Raw genomic sequence first — 25,965 nt, forward strand, 5'->3', positions numbered from 1 at the left:
ACCCTTCATACGGAATTGTTAAAAGAGGAAGCTGCAGTACCAAAAGCAGACCATGCTTAACTGCATGAGAGTGTACCTCTCTCAGAGCAAATTAAATCTTACTTCACAAACTTTTTGAGATACAAATTTTAAATCTTTAAAGCTAAATCTTTCAACATTGCATTTTTTTTTTTGCATGGCAGCAATGAACCAGTGATTGACTTCTTAGAGCTGTAACTTGAATAACTGGGGAGAATGAATGCTAAGGTTCCTAGTGATATACATACAAAATGTGTTCTTATCCCTTCAAATTAAGATTTGTAGTTTGATTTACTATCAAGACCATAGAGGTCATTTTTAAAACAAACAAATTAACAGCATCAACAAAAAAGTATAAGCAAACCCTTTGTTTTTGCAGGCTCTTGTTTTTTTCCTAGTAGCATCAGTCCCTTTTTAGATACTTGGTAAACTAAAACTTACTGTACTGCTGTTTAATACAGTTTTTTATTTTTCTCAGCTAGAAAGAGGTATATTTTGAAAACGTAAATGTTGTTAAAAAAAAAGGAATGTATTGGCAAAGTAAGCCAGTAATTCATAACTAGCTATAACAAAAAAAGATAAAAAAAAAAAAAAAGATGAAGAGAAAAGAAAAAGATCAAGAAAAAGACAGCTGCTTACAAAGGCAAATTGTGAACTGATTTTAAGCAATACCACTACAGGCATTCAGGGTACTCGTAGCTGTATCACTAACTGTATGCTACTGAAGTAAAGAGTCCCTTACACTTAAATTGTGTGCTTTAATGATTTAAACATCACTGAATGAATATTTCATTTTATATTATGAGAGCCTAAGGATAGCCTAATATAAATAGCTAGCAACCTGTCCTGGTTTCACCTCACAGTGCTTGACAGTTGCTTGTGTCTTGTGCAACTACCAGAACTATAATTTGACTAAAACTGGATTAAATTTTTCTCACTGTAGAAGAGTGCTCACCTCCAGCATATGCACAAGATAGTATCAAGATGCACACTGCTTATATTTACAATAATTTATTGTGTTTAGGAACAGTGAATAAATACCAAGCTGTTAGCATCAGTTTGGCAGTCCTTTTCCACCCAAAATGTTTTTTTTTTTTCTTTTTTTTTTTTTTTCCTGGCAGAAACTCCATTGCCAGCAATGGATGCATCAGAACAAGAAATTAATAAACAATACACACAGACAGCAGTTTTCTAAACATACCCCCTCTTTTAAAAGACATGATACAGATTTTCTGAACAAGTCTCAAGCAAATTCTTCACAGAAGAAAATTTTGCTACACGCTGTCCTCTCTTCGAACATTGTTTTCTTCACCAGTGCTGGTAGTTTATTTCATGGAGCACATTATTTTTAACAGTACTGATGGATCATTAAAAACAATTTTTGTTTTCTACTGAAGGTAAGCTGAGACATGACTGGTAATGAAGTGTATGAATTTAAGAATCATGTACCTCTTGCTGAGCATTTCATGGCAATCATGAATAAACATACAAGAAAGGAAAAGGCAATACAATGTTCTGTTCTTTTGGGGGTGTGGGGTGTTTGTTTCAGCTTGCTTTTAAACTGCTGTTCAAAAGTTAAGGTTATCAAATCTAACGTGTTTTGGTTTTTCATGAAGTTCTGTGTTAAAAACAAAACTGAAGAAACTTCCTGCTCGTGATGAGAATCACATTCAAGTATTTAAAGTTGAATATCCCCTAGGTTTCTTTCATTTCCTATTAAAAATGTTTTTATAAAAGCATGAAGACTACAGAAAACCAATTAACATACTAGAGTTAATCTAGCATAATTGTTTCCACAACTGTATTTTACATATCACCAAACCTCTGCTTTAGCAAAAGAAAAAGAATAAAAATAAATTCTCTTCCAACTATTTACACACAGGAATTACCCTGCTGTGGAACCACATTATTTCAGTCTGCGGTCCCTCTAACCCAAGGCGTCATCTTAGGTGTATCCTTTTGTGATTTAGGTTCTTGGAAGTTTTCAGCAAACCTTTCTCTTGCTTTATCCCAATTCTTTTTATTCTTGCTCTGGATGATCTGAACATCTTCAATTGAGGCCGGTCTGCTTGTACCCAAACCTGCATTCAGCTTATGTAACTGAAGGTGGATCTGTCAAATACACCAAACAGTACTGTAATTGCAGGTTAGGTATTCTAAACACTTAATATTTTATAATACTATTCCCCCTCTTCCCCAAGCACTTCTGATTACAGCTCTTCTATACCTAGATCATACATGAACATTTAAAGTTTTGCCAAGGTTTTGAATTGGCATCTCTAATACGAAGATTTGTGACTTGCCAGTTTTTCCTTTCTCATGGCTCAGTATGTAGGTTGAATTTTGTGCTACAGCTGTCTTGGTGAAAGTGAAGGATTACATCATATGCCCATCTTGAATTCACACAAATTAATTTATTTCTTCTGACAGTCTTTGTATAAAAACACAAAATTATTAATCCAATGTCTCTCTTCCTTTGTTTAGTTTCTTGAAAACCACCTTACTGTCATTTTCCACTAATGTGATTAAATCATAGTAAAGTTTCAGAATACTTCACTGATAAAGGTAAAACTGATTTGTGATCAGTCCTATTAAGATTATTCCCTCCCACACTGAACTTTGAAATGTTTCCAGTGAATCATGGCTTATCATTAGACATTTCCAATTGCAAATGCATTTCTATTTCTTTGTCCTCCAAGTGCAAACCAGACAGACTTACCGGGTCCTTCATGCCACCACCATCCTTGCCCAGGCCTTCCCCTTTTTTCCATCCCATTTTCTCCAACATTTTGTGTCCTTTGTTGCTGTCACTGATTTCACTTAAAGAAATTTTAAGATAATTCATAAACAAGAGTTAATACAAAACAAATGCTAATCAAATATTCAAGGACAGAAGCGTGCATGCATATGCAACTCTGGAAACCCAAATCCAACCACTGTGTTGTTCCTACTTCTAAGAGCTACCTCAAAGGCCATAGTGCCAACTTTCTCAAGTTTTTGAATATTGCATTCAGTGCTGGGCCCCTGACCACATAAAGGATATTGAGTTGCTGAAATGTGTGCAGAGGAGAACAATGGAGCTAGTGAAGAAATTGGGGTTGTTTAGTCTGGAGAAAAGGATGCTGAGGGGACAACTCATTACTCTCTACAGCTACCTGAAAGGATGTTGCATAGAGGAGGGTACTGGTCTCTTTTTTCAGGTGACACATGACAGGACATGAGGAAATGGTCTCAAGTTGCACCAGGGTAGGTTTAGATTGGACCTTAGGAAGAATTTATTTGCACAGAGGGTGGTCAAGCATTGGAACAGGCTGCTCAGGGAAGTGGTGGAGTCCCCTTCCCTGAAGGTATTTAAGTGATGTGCAGACATGGCATTAAGGGACGTGGTTTAGTGAAAGGTCTTAGGTAGGTCAGGCTGATGGCTGGACTTGATCGTGTAGGTCTTTCCCAACCCTGATGATTCTGTGATTCTACATTTATTTTCCCATAAATATCTTTGGTTACCAAAGCTATCCTAAGACTCTGATCAACACCAACTTTCTTAAAACTCCCTCTGAACTACTTGCTGACTTTTAGGAGTTAAAAGATACAGCACAGATGAATGGGAATCAACTGCACTAATGAGAAGTATCACTACCTCACCACTAAAGCATTCCAACACACATTGGAATCTCATGTCATTGTTTCACATTTCCTTTTACTAACTTACAAGCACCTAAAAGGTCATGTTTCAAACAAACAAACAGAAAAAAAACTAAAGAAGCAAAGGAATAATTCAAGAGGAAATTTAACATAAGTGTCATTTAACAGTGTACATGCACATCCTATGATAGGCTGGATATTGACAGTTGAAAGAAATGATGTGGGTGAATTTTTTTTTTACTATTGTTGGGACTGGACAGAAAAAAATAGAAACAAGCTGTTGAAAGTGTCAGTGGAAAATCAAGGAACTGACCAGATGTACTAAGATGGCAAGAAAGTGATCTAAACATCCTACTGCAAAGATAAACTCTGTACGGAAGGTGAGGAGAAAATAATAGCGTATGAACTGGGAAGTGAGAACAATTGTTTTGTAGTTCTCATAACACACTGTATACAGATAATTAGTATTCTAACAAAATGTATCCTAGTAACTGATTGATACTTAACTGTATCACTGTTTTGTAAGATTCCATAAAGAGGGACACAGAGGACTTTTTTCCCCCCAAACACTTACATATGGACCGAAGCTGGAGTATCATCTCTCTGGAAAGTTCCTTCACTGCCAATGGTCTCTCTGCGTTTTCCTGCTCTGTCTTTGTACTTTGGGTTGTTCACTGCTTTGTTGTCTTCATACTCTGTATTCTTTACAAACAGATTAAATTCCATCAAGACAAATGGTTTTTAAATTCTTTATTCTGCTTCCAAAAGTAAAGCAGCTTCATCCTACTTCATTCCTATATTAAGTCTTACTATTAATTTTTACTCTTAAAACAGAAAATGTATAGTTCTCTTTCAAAAGTAAATAATTTCATGGAGTCTGTAAAATAGCAGATTCTCTTGAATCTTCTTTTTGTACTAAGAATCAATTTCTCCGCATTAAACACAAAACCATGTGGACAAGCCACTAGAAATATCATGTCACTGACTTTTTGTTACAACAGATAACCTGTTTCTCAAGAACTAGTTCTTCAAAATAGATTAAAGTTCTACTTGTATAGATTCTACATTGATGTTATTTCAGTGGGTGAAGAATTCAAGTGAAATGATGGTGTCCTGTTTTCCACATGAACACTTACTACAAATGCTAGATGCAACTCCATAGTTAGAATAATCTCTAATATTGTCATATATTCATGTTGGCATTTTTATATCATAAACCAGACTTTAACAAAAAACTTTAAGTTTTTCTCTTCCTTCCATCATTATCTAAGTTGCTCATTATTTTCCCCTTTCAAAACAAGAGTGCACTGCAATTCAGTGCATACCTAACTTTCAGAAGTAAGGATAGCAATGATTTAAGAAGTGTTAACCTCAATGGTATGAGGAATCTTGTACATATTAGAACTGTTTATCTTTTTTGAAAATTCTAAGAGAACTTTCAAGCCCTGTTATCATCCTTAGAAATTTATAAAGATTTAGTGTACAAAAGACAAGCTTGAGTTAAACCACCACTCAAGACTCCACTTAAGACTCTAAAAGCTTCCCTTGTTCAGACATTTATGGCTTAAAACAGGAATCACAGAGCAGATGTAGACCTTCAAACTCTTAATTTCTACAGTGAACTCACCTGTAGGCCATATTTTACCCGTATCTGTTTTAACGCTTTTCTTCTGACTAACTCTCTCTCTTCTTTGCTAAGTGCTGGGCAAACTAAAAGGAAGAACACAAGATTGAATTTCTAAGTAATAATGTATTTTTTTTTCCAAACACAAAATAATTTTGTTCTAACATTTTTATACATAGCCATACATACCAAGAAGAAAATGCAGTGCCTTGTGCTGTAAAACTATTGTTTTGATAAAGGAAATTATAAGAAAACTATCTGAAGTGATTAAGAAGTTTATAAAGTAAGGACCAATAATAAAAAAAAACATATCCAGTGATAACACAACTAACCAGAGGATTCCTTTTTCCTATCCAGGCGAAGATGTGCTCTGACTTGACCTGGTTCACATCCATCACAAGTATCACTGCCAGGATGTATATGAAAAGAAAGTACAGTTTCACCAATCTTCACTTCATCACCATGCTCCAAGATATAGGGATCACATTTTGTTTTCGGCTATAGCAAAAGAAAATTTTGTCAGCCATGGTTATTAGTTCCTAAAGTAGGACACCAAATCTATTTTGTGAATGCTGCTCATAATCTAATGATTCAGCTTCATCTTTCAAATGCGGACAAATATTTAAACCATGGGATGTATTTCGCTCTAGCAACTGTAAATTGTAGTGGATTTTTCCTAATTCATTATATAAAACAAACATGAAATATTACAAGTGGCCCTGAAAACCGAAGGGAATCAAGGAAGGAATTACTGTATGAGAAAAGCCATACAATGACATTGCTAGTGATTTGCCATACCATATTTTAAAATGACTACAGTTTTCTGCAACACTACAGCAAATACTTACCTGAAGAATCTGATTTCCATTAACGACTGTCCCATTCTGACTGCCTTGATCCACAAGAACGTAATTTTGCAAATCATGGTCAAAATATACTTCTGCATGGAACTGATAAAGAGAAGACTAAGTGAAATATTCTCATTAAGCATGTACTTCACAATTTACACGCTGTTTTAAAGTAAGATTTCAGAATTTATTTTGGCGACTTAACTGAATGGGTTTGGTTAATAGAATATTCCATGCTTTATGATTCTATATATTTGAAATGTAAACAAATGGACTGCAACAACATCAGATAAAGTGTACCAGTAAAAATATAACTATTTTTACCATAAACTGATCCAGCACTGAAAACATATATGTACTTTCAATATAGAAAGTATACTTTACTTAAAGGATTGCAGGATCTAGTAATAAAGCATTTTTAGCTGTTCTTATAAATACATGGTATTTTTGCCTTGGAAGGTATGTTACAGCAATCTCAAATTTCCCCTTTCTGGAAAGCATCAAAAAAGATACTTAAAGAAATGCAATTAATAAAAAATCTGAATCTCTACAGCTTCAGATTACTTGGTCTTTCATATTTGAAATAGCTTAAAGTGCCATGTTTTTGTAAATTTCATGTAATTCACTTTCACTTGCACCTTAATGCCCAGGACACAATCCCTATCCATTATTTATTGTTCTTTATATCTGCTTTGATTTTGATAATAACAAACCAATTTTTTAAATCTATTGCAACTCCATATAGGTAACGGTCCCGAGTCCACACAGAACAGAGAAAACAAATCCGTAGTCTTGGAAATATAGCAGCCAATTTACAAACCCACACATTACCTCCAAAAATGGCCACTAAGCAAACTAAAGTATCAAGTTCTGCAACCAACTAAGATTCCCAATAAAAAACAAATCTAAAAAAGTGAGTTTCAAATTTGACAAGCAAAGATCTTTTTTTGTTGCAGTAGTGAAAAAAAAAACACAATAATCATCATGGGAAGAAAGTGCTCATTTGAAACCAAATACCTTATTGTCTTTAAGCAAGAATAGTCTACAAAAACAAAAACAAAACAAAACAACAACAAAACTGTATTTTGTAGACTGGTTAGCATAAATTTACAATGGGAATGTTCCAGTAATGGTGGAAAGATTGACTGGGTTATTTGCTAATGCTTTTAATTCTACCTCTGTTTTACTGAGCAGGATGAACAGAAACTTCTTCTAAAGATGCTAAATCTGCAAAACTGCAGGGTGCTATTTCTTTAAATCTCACTTTACCCTTAAAATAAGTGAAAGACAGTGATCCACAACTATCAGTTTTAAGTTTCAAGATAAATAAACTGGTAGTAACTTTTTGTTTCTAGATATATGCCATTTATCTTCATGCCTCTGCTTCCTTATCTGCAAAGTGAAATAATTTATGTAGACGATCAGTTATTTCAACGAAACATATTTAAAAGCAACTCAGGTACCCATGAAGTACTGGTAGATATTGTTAGCCATACAAAGAAGCAAAGTAAATGATACTATTGAAGAAAAATTAAAAAAAACAACACTTTTGCTGCTTTATAACACCAACTTCAAATACATGCCTGAAAATACCATTAATAGCAGGAAAAAAATTTGTCTAGGAATTGTTCAGTATAAAATATGTTAAACGGCTGATTAATCAGAGCTATCATCTGGAACAGACATAGTAAAGCTTATTTCACACACTTGCATTTGCAGATGCTTTTATCACCTTTTTTTGTTTAGATGACATATCTGTCAATTTACATTTTCTTCAATTTAGAGTGCTGTATTTATGGTCTATGTCGAAGTAGTTAGGAAAACTGAACATATAATTTACCTTTAATCTCTCTTAACTACAAAAAAATCCATCTGTCACTAAAATATTTTTATATTTTTGAACTCTCTGCATAACTTCCACATTCATACAACTAACTTACAGAAAAATAAAACACAACCTAAGCTTCTAAGCTCAGCTATAAGGACTGGATTTTTTTTTTTTTTACAACAAAGTTCTAACTAGTTGACATTGATATTTTACCATACAATCGATACCTAATGCCAACCATTCATTTTCCTCAAGTTCAAAAACTAAGAAATTTAAGATAATAATTATTTGCTGTGGATTGAACCATGGACTATTAAAACTGCAATTAAAAAAAAAAAAAACAAAACAACAAAAACAACACACTTTAGCTTTTCTAGACTTAGAATTCACAATGTGTTTACATTATATTCCAATTCATTAAAATATTGTATGCTTTCTTTTTTCTAACTTTGTAGAAGTGGCTAAAAGCACATCTCATTCTGAAAGTTCATTAAAAAAATTAACATTTGGCAATATTTAAAGCTATGAAATCTAAATCCTCATCCATACAAAGATCTATCTCCCTTGTAGCAAACAGAAATAAGAGTTACCTTACTGACTCCAACTTCAGGGATCTGAAGTGTGTGTCCAACATCTTTTTCTCTGAAAAGGAAAGTAGATACATAAAATCATGAGAAACTAGAAATAGTTTTAATAATGGCTTTCAAAATGTATTTCAGCTGAGCCATAATACTGTGTTTCCCTTCTGCAATATCTTGGACCTTTACAGACACAGAAGTAGTACGTTACAATATACACAATGTGGAGACTTGCCTCACGTGCTTTCATCTTATAAATTAGGCAGTGAACATACAGTAAAGCTGTATTTTTAAATTTTTATATTTAAATTTTTATATATAAAGCTGGTATTTCTATCTGAACTTTTCATCAAATCCAAGGCCTGTAAATAACAGTCGGGAACTCTGCATCTTTCAAGCACTTCAGTGCATCTTGGCATCAGTCTTCAATGCCAAGACTGAGTTCTTGGTAGCATTAGGTAGGTAATACAAGCAATTAAGGAGTTATTGACTCAGATTTACTATCAAAAATACTGCAGTAGGAGGGAAGAGGAATGAATTTATATATTAGTTCTTCTACCAGGGGATGAAGAAACAATGCAGCTATTACAGGAGCCTATATGAAGATTACATGGAGAATTTTCAACTGCTTAACTTCACACAAATGTACCTGAAACACTCCAGCTGTAAGAACAAATCAGAACACGTATCAGCATCAGTTAAAAGCAGCCGAAGAGGGGGTGGAGATTTCAGTAAGAAAGCATTCATTCATCATCCACAATGAACAAACCAGAGTTTTATTTTACTTTTAATATCGGAACTGAAAGAATGCATATAGGGTAGCAAAAATCATAACTTACTATTTCAAAGTGGTGAATCAACCTTACTGGAATTTGCATGAGAAGCACAATATATACTTTCTGGTGATCCTGAATTTCTGAATGAGTTATCTTAGTTTCAGATACAGGTAACAAATTCCATTTGGTTTTACCTTCCAATGGTAGCAGGTTTCACAGCTGTGATAATATAAAGTGATCCAGTCTGTAGAACTGGTGATCTTATTACAATGACTCTGATACAAGGAGGCCAAATCTTTTCTTCATCTATAAAGAAAAAAAAAAGAAAAAAGTTACAAACAGCAAGTTATAGTTTTACTCCTATATTTCATATTTTTCAAATAACTGATATACATTCTGCAATTATCTAGCTGAATTGTATGCAACATTCAGAAAAAGAAATATAAACACATCTGTGAGAAAACTTTGATGAAATTACCGTTTCAAAGGTTTTGCAGCTCCACACTAAACTATCAATCAAAAAATACTTCACTAATTCCCATTGCTTACATGTACACAGGTGGTTCTTTACAGAAATAACATATAAATAAATTCATGGAATTTACTAACATTCTATAATTGCATGGACTACTAGTCAAAACTGATTAGAGTGACTGACTGAATACTCCTTTACTTTGAGAAAAGGCCACATGACAAACCCTATGCACTTAAAACTTTGTATTTGATAATTTCTGTCAAACATACTGTGATTAATTTTTACTCTTATTAGCACAAAACATCAACACAGATAAGACATAATACATGAGCATACAGATGTATATATTTTCTCTTTTGCATTAGTATCTGTTAATATTCCAACAGCTGTAAGAATTCTGTCTTGAATATCAATTTGGATCAACAGTCTCCGACAGTTTCAGGTAGGAATACATGGGCAAGATGGGAAGACACTTGCTCAAAAGGTAGGAGGACAGAAAAATCTCATTTTTATTACTCTGGAATTACTGGGGAGTTTATATGCTTGCTAGTATCAGGCATTCAGGCATTTCAACTGGCATTAATTGATCATAACCAGGGTAGCTGAGTAAGTAAAAGAATGAAAGCAGAAGAAACAAACTGTGAGCATGGTCCAGGCTGCAGTACAGACTCCTAACTACTATAGTTTGTATTTCATTTTGTGATTTAGGATATCCTTTGCAGGTACGTTGCACCAGTTTTTTTGTTTGCATTAACTTTTTCACCATTTTTTTTTCAAGAGACTATTAAATTCTTGAGGAGGTCTTAAGAACTTTAGACAACACTTTCTTTGATACAGAAGAGCATACATGTTTCCTCTCTATCCCAACTTCTCACATGTTGCACTGGAATGAATACAAGATATGATTTCAAATACTACTGAGTAACCCTTTTCACCACAATGATCTTACACTGAATTATACATGATTGTTTATGAACAGCATCAGGAACAGAATTTAGTTATGGGACATGGTAGCACAGACTGACAGCTTGACTTGGTCTTGAAGGTCTTTTCCAGCCTAGATAATTCTATGAAATACTATATATTAGCTAATAAACAGAATTTCTGTGAGATTTGTACTAGAATCTTTATTTTAAAAGTCAGGAAACTTTTTCTCATGACACTTTCCTAATGTAAAAACATTTATTCTACCACTGAAGTTTCCATGAGCCCAGAAAATTATACCCCTAACAGTTTTTAGGGAAACATCACTACTTAGTTCCAACTACAGGGCAAAGGAAAAGAAAGAAACATACAACTAACATACAGCACTTTTAAACTCAAGGATCTCAAGTAAGATGCTTTTATTTATTTTTTAATTATCCAAACTGTTCTGTATTTTTTTCTTAATGGGTTCTTGAAAAAATACGGTAATATCATACATAAAAGGTACAATTCACCTTCATTTTCTGAGTCTTCTGAATCACTGGTTTCTTCACTTGTTACTTCATCTTCACTGCTGTAGACTTCATGTTCAGTATCCGTAATTTCACCTTCTTCTGGCTCACTTTCTGTGTCTACTATTTTACTGTCATCTGTGTATGCTGCAGTATCTGGTGTACTTTTGTGTGAATGTGAATTTATACTGTCTGTGGAAAACAATTCTTTGGCTGTTAGACCGGTTCGTATTTTTGTGTCCATTTTAGTCTTCTTTCTTGCATTAGGAGACTCTTCTTCTTCAGTAGAACTTACTTGCTCAGTAGTGGAAAAACAGTTCAGACTGTTAGATGATTTCTGCTCTTCTGCGTCCAAATCCTGGAGAGGAGTTACAGAAACCACACTTGAGGAAAATTATATTCTTTATAGATCAAGTTATTCTAAAGTATATTATAAGCTTGGAATTAAATTCTTCACTGGGAATTAATTTACAACTATTAAGAAATGCTTACAGTTCCAGAGTTTTCTGCATGCAGTCAACATTTCAGTAGAAAAATTTTCACATTCTGTTAGATATGACTAAAATAATTTCCTACTTGGGAAGGTGTGACTACACTTGTCTTCTAACCTTCAATTACTCTTTGCACTTCTCTCTCAAAAAATTAAAATTCTTGTCCTTACTTTCAAACTTACAAAACACCATCTCGATTATTTTCCAGTTTTGCTTTCACGACTCTTCTCCCTCTCTTACAAAATTCTTGCAACTTGTTTTAAAGTTCTTTAATTGATCTTCATCGTATCTTCCTCCTGTTTCTGTCTTCTTGTTTTATTCCAGAATGGTCCCAAATATCTGGAATTCCCACCCATGCTTCCCTAATGACCTGCTCTTCCTCTTTTAAAAAACGAAGCTTTAACAAAGGCTTTCATCAAGATACTGTAGAGAACTTGTAAGAGAGTTTTAATATATGCTACGTGGATGACATTCTACTGGAAATCCATTTCCTACTGCAACAAACTTCTCCATTGCGTATCATACGAACCAGATTACTGCAGGTTTTTCCACTGTCACTTGATTTCACAAGCAGAAAACAGACCATCAAAATTTTTTGAACTGAAAAATCTCTAAAATGTTACATCAATTTTGCCAGAGTACCTTGAAAATGTAATTCTCAATGTAGTAACCCCGATGACCAACTTAAAAAAATACAATGAAAACAAATGGCTTTAAAAGAGAAATGAAAAACATATCAGATTTTATTGGTGAATTATTTGCCTTTTCAGATTCAGAATAAATGCATTCAATTGCCTTAAAGAATGTAAAAATTTGCAATGCAGTGGGTAAAGTAAACATTTTTACTTCTTTTCAGCAAGTTTTTGCACAGAGCATTTTACATTTCAGGGTACACAAACTAATACGAACGCTAATACCATGGAAATTAAAGCACTTCCACTTTACCAAGAGAAAATGTAAATTTGACCAAAATTGTAAAAACTCATCAGTAGTGCAATTATAAGAAAAACACAAGAACTTGCCTCTGCTCAGTGGTCAAGCTATTGGATAGGACTTTAGAGAGCATTGTTGAGACAGTTCCAGTAAGACAGCAGATTCTTAGGAATAATCAACAAGTATTAAATGACCTCATGTTTTACCTGAATGATTACAAGTTCACACTTGCCCTCCTCCTTGTGTCCTGTAAATGCAGTATCTAGAAACGAACGGGACTGCAAGGCCGCTATGTTACTTATTTTCAGTGATGTAGTAATCTGGCCAAAAATAAGATTTGTACAGTTCATACACATCACTCATTTGTTAATGGGCTGTTACAGACAGGCCATATATAACCTGTTGATAGGGCTTTAAACAAGAATTGATGGGGGAGAGGGATACTGTTAGGTACCCTGAACTTAAGCCAAGGAATGGTATGGCACCGTCTGAAGGTGGCAAGGCTAATGGGAGCATGTATGCTGCTCCAGGGAGTGCTACAGGCTCAGAAGCACATCTGAAATGCTTGTATATCAGTTCACGCAGTAGGAGGAACAAAATACGAACTCTAAGCTTTGTTCCTTTCCCATAGCTGCTTTCACTAGTTAATGAGACTTGGTGGGATGAGCCTCCTGACTGACAGTCAGGGCAGACGAGGTGTTGCACTACAGGTAACGGAGAGGTTAGACTGTACAACCCTTGCTGTTAGGGATAGCGTGGTAAAGAGCTTCTGGGTAAGGATTAAAGGGACAGATAAAATAGGTAAGTGAGGTGTCCACCATCAACTGCTCACCCAGGACGCTGGAAAGGATGGCAAATTTTATAGGAAATCAGAGGAAATCTTAGAATTTCCCTCAAGGGCAACTGATCCTAACTTCTCAGACATAAACTAGAAATATCATAAAAGCATGTTGAAGATAACTTTCTGTAACAAGTACTGTGTGAGCCAACTAAGAAAGGTGCCCTCCCAGATCCGTTCCTTGAGAACTGGAAAGGCGTTGTGGGAGAGGTGATGGTAGGTGGCTGTCTTGGCCACAGAGATCTTGAAATAGCTGAGTTCAAAATTTTTGGTGTAAGGAGAAAAAAGGCTAGCAGAATTGCCATCCTGGACTTTAAGAGAGCAGACTTTAAGCTTTTCAGAGAGCTAGTTAGCAGTGTCCCCTGAAAATGTGCTCCAGAGGGTTCAGGATTTCACAAGACTTAGTCACTTTTCAAGAAACACTTTTTAAGAGCTTAGGAGCAGGAATACCACTGTGCTGCAAGTGAAGTTGAGTGGAATAGAAAACCATCTGGGCTGAATAGGGAATGACTCCTGTAACTAGGGCATAAAATCCAAGACTTCTAGAAGCCAAGTCTGGCTTCACAGGGAGAGTACGGAGCTGCAGTTTGCATTCACAGGCAGAAAACAAGAAAGGTCAAAGCTCAACTTTAGTTGACAGTAGCCACACTGTGGTGTCAAACAACAAAAAACGCATTTTCAAGTATGTCAAAACAAGAGGAAGACAAAGGAAAACACTGGACTGGTACCTGAAATGGATAACATAACAAGTACAGATAAGGAAAACGTGGAGGCATTTAATGCCTTTCTTGCATCAATATTTAATAGTACTGATAGATATGTGCTGCCTGGTTCTCAGACTTGAGGACCAGGACTAGGAAAGCAGTGAGTTGCTTTCAGTGGTCATGGTGATTGTAAAGAACAGTTGTATCAGCTCAATGTTCATAAGTTGTTGGGGTCTGATAGGGTTCATCCCAAAATGCCAAAGGAATTATCAGACATTACAGTGTGACCCCTCTCAACAATTTATCAAAGGTTATGGGAGCCTGGGGAGATCCCTACTGACTGGAAGCCAGCCACCAGTACACCCATCTACTGAAAGGGCATGAGAGAAGACCTGGGAATCTACAGACATATTAGTCTAACCTCAGTCCTTGCAAAAGTTATGGAGAAGCTTATCCTGGGGGATGCTGAAAGGCAGCTAAAGAACAAAGCTATTATCGGACACAGTGACGGTTCATCAAGGGAAAGTCCTGCCTTAGTAATCTGATCTCCTTCTGTGATAAGGTCACCGCATACTGGATGAAGGGAAGGCAGCAGATGTAATCTTTCTGGATTTTACTAAGGCCTTTGATACTATCCTGCACGGCATCCTTATGAACAAATGGTCCAACAGCAAGATAAACAGGTTAACGCCCCACTGGGTGGCTCAATGATAGAGCTCAAAGCGTTGCAGTGAATGGGGCTACATTTGGCTGGCAGCCAGTCGCCAGCCGTGTTCCCCAGGGCTCAATTCTGGGGCCAGCCATGGCCAACATTTTTATTAATTATCTGGGTGCAGGAGTGAAACGCATCTTCAGCAAGTCTGCTGACATTCTCTGCAATCCTAAACGTATTTCTTCCCATAATACCATCAGCTACAGAAATTTTAAAAATTATTTCTGAAAACACAGAAACTAAATTGCCTGCTCAAAACACATGACTGAAGCAAAGCAACAGATGACTGACACACTGGAAACCAAGTTTAACACTCCAACCACTCAGCTCTTGCTCTATACTGAGTCCAGAGGACTCATTTTTGATATTTCTTCAGATGTTCTAAATTAGAAAATAAAAAGGTGCTGTTTCAAAGCCTGGCTACTAAAGCATAGACAATATTCTTTGTTATGTGTTGAAAGCAGGAATTTTTAATAATGTGTAGAGATCGACAAAAGGCTATGCACATACCCTCTTTCAATACAATCATTAAGCTTTTCTCAGCAGTTTCAGTATTTTTTTCACTACTACTACAATCAGGTCTTAAGAAAACAAATAAATAAATAGTTCTGCTATTAAATACAGACAGAAGAGTTATCTTCATATACTCCTCCTTCTGTCTAAACTATAATCTTACATGCCTCAAGCAAACAAGTCAAAAATGACTCAGTATATTTGCGGAAATGAAAAAAAGTCAGAGGTAATGACTTTATTTACATATTTAATTAGGACACAAAGTACTCTCTTAAGCTATTACAAATAGCAAAGATAATTGCATTTGAGCTAATATAAATGTTAGAATTCATTTACTGCCTTGATCAGGTCTAACCATTAAGGCTGGGGCTACTGAATGGATTTGAGGGGATCTTCTGCTGAAGAAATCCTTCTTCATTATACATGACTGCTAGTACTAACAGAACACAAGTAGCATGTATGAAAGCACAACTGTGCAAACTGCAGTAAGTTGCAGCATCATCTTTTAATGACTTAAAAAATACCAGCAATGAACTTAATTTTTCAATGGCAGGATACTTAATGCTTCTTCCCAAACTAGTGACACAAAGTATGCAAGTTCATGCTTATTATAGTTACGATTGTTACACCATGACCTCAGGCACATACTTTTCTTTGTGTTGCTTTACCTAATATCTAAATACTCTGTAGACAAATCCCAACAGTCTTAAGCTGGACAGAACCTGTCTCCAGGTGATTTAGCAGAAAGCTTGGTATCTACTGGGTATCACTATATGATCTCTTGCTTTTCTCTCTCACTGCTCAGGAGTAAAGTTGAAAGGTGGAACGAATCTGAGCTGTAATAAAACTGCTCCTTAACTACAGGGTTGAGTTGTTTCTTATTTTTGTATCCCTAACAGAATCACACACAGAATCACAGAATTTTCTAGGTTGGAAGAGACCTCAAGGTCATCGAGTCCAACCTCCAACCTAACGCTAACAGCCCTCCACTAAACCATATCCCTTAACAAAGACAATGAAAAGGTACAGGAGAAATAGTTCAAGATAAGCATGTCAATTTTATGCATTTCATGAGGACTGATCTTTTCAGAACTACAGATCATGTTCATATTGACAAGAATTGATGGGTTTGCTTTCTAAAGCATAGGTCACAAAACAACTCATACAAAGATCTTCAGAAATGCCTGCCTATATATATGAATAATTATAGTAACTGAAGTGTTTTTAATAACAAATTCAAAATATTTCAACCATTTAAATATACTTTTTGTTGTATTGTGACAGAGTGAGACAAACATTTGCTCTTTCCAAACAACTTCACCTTTATTCTGTACTATGCCTGAGTTACATGCACATTCATGCAACTCTTGATCATGCCTACAAATTAGAACTTAAATTATTGTATGCATGAAGTTTTAAGAAATATACCATTTAATTGATTTGTTTTCCAAATCTGTTTACTTTACACAAAACATAAGCACAAACAATTTTCCAGTTCCATGTAGTCTGTTGCTTCTTGGTTTTGCCGGAAGCTCAGTAGATGATTTAATGGAATCATGGATACTTAACACCCTAATAAAAAGGGCTGAATGTCAGATCTTTATCACTGAATCTCTCAATTTGAAATACTACTGAAATCCAATATTTTACTAATGAAGTGTTTCGAAAAAGGTTAAAATAGTTCTTTTGCTCAGATGACCAAGCTTTCACTTACTAGCAACATTTCACAAGTACTGTCTTCTAGCTTCACTATGCTGACATTTTCAATACAAGAAAATAATTAAAAGCCATAAAAATGAGTAAAGCTCTTCCCATATCATAAAAAAGTTAATTTATGCAATAGCGGGGAGCTCTGAAACACAGGAAGCATGAATTTGCCTTGTCTAAAGAACGCGTAGCATGATTAGTCAAGACACCCCACGTTAATACAGTGATGCCAAACATGTATTTTCCCCAAATATTCTAGAATACCATCAAAGTTTTCTTCAGATGTTTTACTTATACAGTATTTCAAATACATATATTTTACTTTTTTACTTTCTGGATGAAAAGATTTTGATGAAGCAGCTGCAAAAAAAATCTTTAGGAAAATAGATAAGCTAAACATCAACTACTAGTTTCTTTTTCTTCAGTAAGTATATCAAGGTTAAAGGTGAACATCCACAGACTACTGTGTTTGGTATCTCTACTCTACCTTTACCAGAAGCTGCCAATCCAAAAGAAGATATCTTCAGATTAGCCATGGTTTCTGTCAACTGACGTACCTAAAGATGGGACGAATATCAGCAAAAAGTAAACTACACATGATAAAAAAATAAAAATCACTGCTTCTAGAGTTCTATGGGAAGTACTACTACAAAAGCCTTATCTCTTGTACAGAAGGAGCTAGGATGCATCTATAATAGGATATAGTAGGAGTGACTTTTGAGTGCCACACTGGATATTATCTATTGGACAGTAATTAACAGTACACTGTAAAATGTCATAGTTGAGAGCCTTCTAATTGCACCTAAATTTTGCTCTATATCACTGACAGTCCCAATCCAGCAAGTAAAACTACATGGTCACCACTGCACACAGTCAATTCTCCAATCTCTATGAAAAAGCTGAACTAGATATTGGACCAGTGATCACATTATTATTTATGCCACCTTGTGATGATTTTTTTTGTAAAAGAAAGTAAGGAAGTCTACAGTGTTCCAAATTAACTTAAAGATCCTTCTCTTGAAGGATGCAATTATGGTAATTCTTTCTCAACTTTTTGGCCTGTGACTACAAAAACAAGAACTGAAGCCTTAGAGTTCCAGAGTATTCCACCAATCCTTCTTAAGAGAGCTGCATATACACGTAGGCTAATTCTATGTACTCTCAAATCCCAATTGTCTATTAAAAGCAAGCACGCTTAGGATCGCAGTTTGAAAGAAAGCTATTTGTAATAAAGAAGTTTGGTGACTGGAAAGAAAGAATATTTACAAAAAGTTCTTACACAAATCAGGGGACTAACCTTTCTGAGCTCATCTCCTTTTTTTGTGCTATTATAAGCACATCCTTTTTACCAGAAGCTCACTAGTATTTTCTTGTTTGGTAACTTGGCTTGTTAAAAATATGATATGGCTTATTTAATCATTAAAATAATTTTATTTTTTAGATTCTCAGATTTATATCATCTTTTCATGAACACTCTTCATGATATTTGTGGAGAACGTTCATTTCTGTAGTGCTAAACATCCCATGTACTACTTCTGAATAGTGTATATATACAAGATAGCTGAGCATACTGAATTTCTCACAGTGACTACAAACTAAATTGCAACAAAAAAAAACCTTCAGCCACCAGATACATAAAGTTAACTGTTTGACCCAGTTACAGTTCTTTCTAAATTAAGAAACAGATTAATTTTAGATTAAATGAATTAGGTAAATTAGAACTCACAGTTTTTGTAAAAACTGTATAGCTACCACTATTGTGTATATAGAAATATTTTCTGTGACAGCCTACACATGCAGTTGCTATTTTTTTTTTATTTCTTATAAAAAAATATATATTTTATAAAAAACTTTTAACTGAGTATCTACCAATACCTTGCTTATATTTAATCCCTTAATCAAAAAAGAAAGCAAGTTTAACGAGTGTTTGCGTACTTGAAATTCTATATCCACTGCTCAATATCTTCTTCAACCTCATATGCACATTCCTAGAAACCTTCTAATCTTAATCACGAATAATAATGTTCAAGTGGGTTGTGACATATTCCCAGAACTAGACTACGGTACTGTTTTATTTATTGCTGTTAGCAGCTCACAGACCAGGCAAAGAAAAAAAAAAGTTGTTCTCCCACTTGTAATGGCTGTGGGGAAAAAAACAGAACATTGAGGAAAAAAAAAAGCATACACTGGACAAAAAGCCTGATGATGTTCAGAGACACTTTTCCAGCTAGCCCCACAGTTTAAGATAGTAAGTAACCCACTGGAAAAAGCAATAATGGAATACTTAATCTTCAAAATACTTGTAGGAACTTTACAAATTTCATCAGTATTTGGAGATAGCTTTTATTTTACTTTTTCATGAGTGTAAGAGGGAATGGAGAGTAAAGAAGGATGTGCATAAGTGCAGAAGAAAGAATTTCAACAGAGAACACTACAAGAGTCTACTTAAAAACAGATGTTTTTGTTTCTAGATGTAAATAGTGTAATAATTACTATGAACTAATTAGTGCCTTTAGCAATACCAGACAAAACTGGACAACAACAATATTGCCAAGAAATAACATACACCTATGAACGAGACTGTGCAGCTAACAAACTTTTTTTTTTCCTTTTTTAAAAAAAAAAAAAAAAAAAAAAACACAGAAAAAATCCATGATCTTTTGTTCTAAGAAATCTTGATCTTTCATTAATGCATTTTTTTTTAAAATAATCATTTCTTGTAAGAACCACGTACTAAGAATAGGGTGTTTTAACTCAACTACATAAAATACGACAATAAGGTATTTTTTGTTTTTTAAACCTAATATTGCATTTACGTAAAAGTGGACTGACAAAAAGGCTTTTTATTTTTTTCCAAAGTTAAAGCAGAGTAATTGTTTTAAGTTTCGCTTCATATTCTCCATTTTTAAGTTAAAAAAAGGAAAGTCCTTGTGGACTGTGGCATCATCGTTGACTTAGTGTTCACAAATGTACAAATCTGCATGCTACAGAATGTATTTTTCTATTTTAAATGTTTTGCCGCTTAGCTTGTTGCTTAATCAAATTAACTCACAATGTACTGACTGGATAAAAAGTGGATGTTTACCTCCTACCTTGTGGCTGTGCAAACTTAAAGAAAAGATTTGTTAACAAGACCATCTATATAACGGTATTTTTTTAAACATAATATGAGCTAAAGACAGCTAGCTATTTGCAGTACAATCTGATGGTAGAAGCAGATGGAGATGGGATCCCACAAAGTTGCCTACATTATTTTCTAGGTTAGGCCTACATACACCACAAAGCTTTTAATACATTTGTAAATTTAGGTCATTATGTAAAAGTTCAACACACAACTAAGTTTAAGAGATGTACTAATTGCACGTGATGATAAAGACTCATTTTCAAGTTCTTTTTCTGACACAGAATGAATAAAATTCTCTATTAGCTATGTCTTTTGGGAGTGTCAGAATGCCAATTCACTAGTTGCACACAGCTAGCCCGCAGCTTAGATGCTGGTAACGCTCCTAGCTACAACTGCATTACCTTCCTAAGTCTAAAGGATCGTTATACTCAGAGATGCTAAGTATCCACCCCAGGCTTTCGAGAAAGAAAGAATGTTCTGTGTGAAGTTATCTCTAGGAGTAGAAGTTTTCACATTACCCACAGTCGACTACCACTATCCATCTAACTTACCTTCACTGGTTCTTATTGTAAGCAGTTTCCATCTTTAAGTCTTTCAGGTAATGTAACTCCCAATATAAAATTTTTAAACTCTGTACTGAGGTTGTGTAATGATGAGCTACGAGTACTTGTACACTAACATAATTACGACAGATTTCAACAAATCAGCTTTGCTGAGGCCTCTACAATTAAATTATGCAATGGTTAAAGCAGCAGCTTTAGATAGACAAACTAAGGAGGCCTGGTCAACAAACCAATATATACATTTAATAAGTCTTAAGTAACAAATGAATTTGTAGAATAGTATTATCTGAATTTGTTCAACATCAGTAATAGTGTTCATTAAGCAAAGGCTTCTTGTGTCTTAATAGGTGTGTGACAGTAGCACTTACAGTGCCTAGGAGTGACCAACATTTTTCAAGGTACCCACTATGTACTACATTGTATGTTCTCTTAGCAATCAGAAAACCAAATAAAGTTACATTTTTCATAACTTAAAATAAGAGTTGATTACAGTCGTCACTTATTAAGATATACTTACACACTATGAACAACAAAAATGTATTGACCAAAAGAAAATCAATAAAGAGCATAATATTCCATGAATTAAAACTTTGGACATTTCATCAATCCCAAATGATGGTAGAGATGCATTAAAACATCAGTGGAATGAACTCTGGAATACATAGTCACAGAGGAAGAGTGGTGTGTCTCTACAATTTCAAAACCTTCCTTCATTTTTGGATTCATCACATGAATTAAAAAAAAAAAAAGCAACAGAAATCAGGACATCAAGGTATACTGAATTTAGTTGGAAAATGAGTCCACACAGTAACCCAAATTCATCCCAGTGTGTTTGTTAGAGAGCTTCACTGATACTCAACTTTAAAGATCTACACAGTTGCACTGTAATAAAACAACACTGAGAAAGTGAGGGGATCCAAGTCTAAAGTTCAATCCTTAATTATTCAGTGGGAAAATTATTTTAACATTAGCTACATCTAATCAACCTGCTGTATATAGTTTAAAGACACTTGAATCATTCAGAAAATAAGGATCTGTCCCCCAAAAACCAAACACCACAACCTCTAAGTTGCATCCTGAAAAAACAAAACAAATTTCTATCTATCAATTCTGAAGTTACCTTATACTCATTTGCAGTATTCCACTCCGTTTCTTTTCTCTTCTTTTTCCCTTTTTTATCCTTAGTGTGCTGAGAACCAGAAGCCTGGTAAGACTGTAGATCCACTCGTGAATGAAACTGGTACCGGCCACTTTCCACATCGCAGTAATAGTAAATTCCAGTTGTTGGATCATAATACAGTTGATTTTCCTTTATGAGAAAAGTTAAGAACAACTTTGTCATTACTTTGACAAACACATTGCTCAACAGAACACACCCAGCTAAAAAAGTAACACATACTGAGTACTCAGATCTACTAAAGATCTGTAGTGGGTTGACCCTGGCTGGATGGCAGACCCAAACCCAGCTGCTTCTTCATTTGCCCACCTCTACAGGACAGGGGGATAAAATAAGATGAAAACCTTGTGGGTTGAGGTAAAGATAGAGATCATGTACCAATTTATCATCGGGGCAAAACAGACTCGACTAATTTGTTACCAATTAAGAGAGTTGGAGGGTGAGAAACAAAGAAAAAAAATAAAACACCTCTCCCCATGTCTTCTTTCTCTAGGTCAACTTTACTCCCTCACTCCCAGCTCCTCTACTGAACATCCCCCTACCCAAGTTGAGCTGGGAGATCAGGAATGGTGGCTGTGGTCAGTTCATAACAGTTTCTCTCTGCTGTTCCTTCCTCACACTTCTACCTTGCCCCAATATGGTCCTCTCCCAGAACGTGTGGTCCTTCAGGACACATCTACGCCAGTGTGTCCCCTACAGGCCACAGCTCCTGCCAGAACCAGCTCTGGCGTGGGCTCTCCATTGCCCACAGTTCCTGAAGAGAACATCCACCTGCTTGCATATGGGACTCTTCATGGAATCAGTGTGGGTATGTGCGGCATGGTCTTCCATGCTTGCTCTGGTGCTTGGAGCACATCCTCCTCACCCTTTTTCTTTGACGTTGGTGTTTGAAGGGTTGTTTCTACACACTTTCTCCATCACCTATGCCTTATTTTGCTGTGCAGTTTTGCCCTTTCTTAAACATGGTTTCAAAGAGGCAGATCAGCTATCTCTGATAGGCTCATCTGTTTCCTGTGGTGGGGCCACTGTAGAGGTGTCTGTGTCCAGCACAGGGCAGTCCCTGAAATTTTCAGTGAGGCCACACCAACAGTCCCCCTGCCCTCTTACCAAAGCCTTGCCATGTAAACCCCACACAAAAACATTTCCTGTAATACAGAAAACAGTTCCTGAACAAGAAGGTATTACTTACTCTCTTTTTCTGCAATTATATCATAAACTGGACTCTGTAGCCCCAAACACAAATATTTAACTACTTCCCCAAGTGATATCATTGCTCTTGATATAGTTTGAGGCTTTAAAAAAGTAATGAAGTACAGAACCACACCTGAAAACAACTACTTTTGTTTACCACAGGCACATTTGTTTTTAAGTTGAGTTGAATGTATTCCTGCAAACAAGACCTATTTTCAGCAGAGGAGTTCCACTCGGATTTGTGTCAGTCTATACACCTATCTATTCATGCATGTACAAACATACACACCTCACAGGACAAGAAGCAAACAGCTCTGTTAAGGAAAACGTATTGCAGAAATTAACTGTTACAGTATTTTCATTCAAGTCAGCTTAGATCTTCGTTCACTGTTCATACCAACTTTTACTAATTAAGTTTTTGCAGCAGAGGAAAAATGCCAAGGATTCCAAAAACTACCCTTACCGAATTATAGTAGAATCCAGTGCTATGGTCATAATACAATCCTGTATTTTCATCATAAATAAATCCTGTTTGTGAAACAGCAGCTTCTGCAGCAGCTCTCAAGCTCTCAGCCAAGGAGCCCTCTGGTACTGATGTACCTTCTGTTTCCTAAGACGAGAAAGTAAGAAATTGGTTTTCCTCTAAAAAGAAACTCTTTAGCTCTTTGGCATTTTGCAGTGCGCTATTTTAAATAAAACATATTAGTGCTCCATGGACTTGGACTGTTACCTGGATTATTAGACACAGACACAAAAATCAAGCTGGCATTTACTGATATACTCCCATGGATTTTCATGGGACCAACATTCCATCCCGTCCCTTTCATTTTACCCCAGACTTTTCTCAGACATGTTTCACATCAGAAATACACAGTGAATATTTTAGTACACTACTAAAATAGGCTCCTAAAATAGGTACCTGCTCTCAGTTCCATTTCAATTTCTAGATGCTAAGGCACAAAAAAAGTGAGAGGCTGGATAACAGGGGAAAAAAACACTGTAGAAAAAAAAAATAATTAAAAACCCTAACAAGTTTTTTCTCCTTATATGTATCCTATTTCTATTGATGGAGGAAAAAAAATAGGACCCCATAAAAAAGTGAAATTCTTCATGGCCATATTAAACATATTTTTTTGATTTAAAAAAATCACACTTTCAGTGCTTCCAGCACATACCAGACATATGTTTTAGAATGTCCACACTTTTAAAAGACAAGCCTATGACTAATGTTACACGAAGAACTAATGTTACAAAAAGAACTAATTTCAAAGCATAACAATGTCTGCTACTATCCTTCTGAGACCACCACCAAAAAAAGCATTTCATAAAATGACATCAAGACCAAAAGTGTATCTTTTAAATGATAGTATCAACAGACTACTGACTTGAAAATCAGCAAAAACCCGAACAGTTCTATAACCTGTGAATTCTGGACGAAATTTTCCTCTTCTCCATCTTCAGCAACTCCAGCGCTATCCACCCTTTCAGGAACATTAATGTCCTCCTTTAACTCCTCTGTGGAGTTTTGCTCAGTGGCTTCTGTTGTATGATTGTGCTGCACTGATAGCTCGGGTGCACAGTCCTGAGTATCAGTGTGATTATAATAATTTTCATAGTAGTAATAATCTGAAGAAAAAAAAAAAGTCGAAGTTATATAAATTAGCAAAGCAGTATCTTACACAAAACAGTTTAAGGATCCTTAGTCTTAAATAGCAAATTTATGCATATAAGTAGTTTAGCCGAAGTCCATTATTAGGTCATGCCTCCATGCTGAATTTATTCTACATTTATTGAAAAAGTCATATCTTGTTTTGATGTACTTTAAAAATTGGAACAAGATACAGTTGTTTAATGTCTGAAGTAACTATATATCAGAGTACTGTGGCACAAGTTCTGCTACAGTCTGTGATATTTTTTACTGTACAGTTCTAAAAGGCACGGCTTGAAGAAACTGTAAATGGTCTGAAAGGCAAATGTTAGCTTACCAAATTTAATGCTGCTAAGGATACAGACTTGAAATGTGTTTCATATAAAAAAAAAAACAAGCAAAAAAAAAAACACACACCACACCAAGCAAGATACCAGTTAACATCACAGCTCTAGATGAGCGATTGCCACTCTCTCTACCTGCTTGCGACCACGCCGCATAGTCCTCCGTCTGTATGCCTATGCTAGATGTATCCTTCTCCTTCCTGCTGTGGATTTCCTTAGTGAGCTCTTCCACCTGGAAGAGAAACGGTGTGTTACAGACAGCAAAGCCACATTTTAGAGGTCTGCTATAGTTTTCTATAATTCTGGCAAAATCTAACTGCTTTGCCAGCTATTTTAGTGGGGAAGGGAAGGGAAGGGCAGGCCCCGTTCCCCACCTGTCTCCTCAGCGCCTGGCCGCCCTCCCTCGCCTCGCGGTGGAGGCGCTCGGCTCTCCGCAGCCGGTGCTGCGCCCGCTCCAGCTGCCCGCGGCAGGCGCCCAGCTCCGCCTCCAGCGCCGCCACCCGCTCCCGCAGGCCCCGCGCCTCGCCGCCGGGCGGGGAGGCCATGCCCCAGCCCCAGCCCCAGCCCCGGCCCCGGCCCCCGGCCCCCCGCCGCCGCCTCAGCGCCCCCCCGCCGCCCGCCGCCCGCCGCGCGGCACCGAGCGGGCCCCGCCGGCCCCGGCCATGGCGCCCCGGCCGGGCGCGAGGGGCACCAACGGCGGCGTCGCGCGCGCGCCCGCGTCCGCGTCCCTCCCGCCCCCGCGCGCGCGCCCGCGCCCGCGAGCCCGGCCCGGCGGCGGCGGCGGCGCTGCGCGAG

At 36.3% G+C, this 25,965-nt stretch overlaps 1 protein-coding gene across 1 annotated transcript; it reads right to left on the minus strand.

Moving 5' to 3' along the window:
• Positions 1-1,795: 1,795 nt before the first annotated feature.
• AGGF1 (angiogenic factor with G-patch and FHA domains 1) lies at positions 1,796-25,715 on the minus strand (the record flags this gene model as incomplete). Its single annotated transcript, XM_084304833.1, has 14 exons — positions 1,796-2,130; positions 2,738-2,837; positions 4,235-4,362; positions 5,288-5,370; positions 5,617-5,782; positions 6,133-6,234; positions 8,551-8,602; positions 9,509-9,620; positions 11,229-11,583; positions 21,931-22,119; positions 23,642-23,788; positions 24,599-24,804; positions 25,306-25,402; positions 25,545-25,715. The coding sequence occupies 14 exons, from the start codon at positions 25,713-25,715 to the stop codon at positions 1,930-1,932; spliced, it is 2,109 nt and encodes a 702-aa protein (XP_084160959.1). The 3' UTR covers positions 1,796-1,929.
• Positions 25,716-25,965: the final 250 nt, after the last annotated feature.

This window comes from Netta rufina (genome assembly GCF_964035555.1).
Source record: "Netta rufina genome assembly, chromosome: Z".
Classification (NCBI taxonomy): Eukaryota; Metazoa; Chordata; class Aves; order Anseriformes; family Anatidae; genus Netta; species Netta rufina.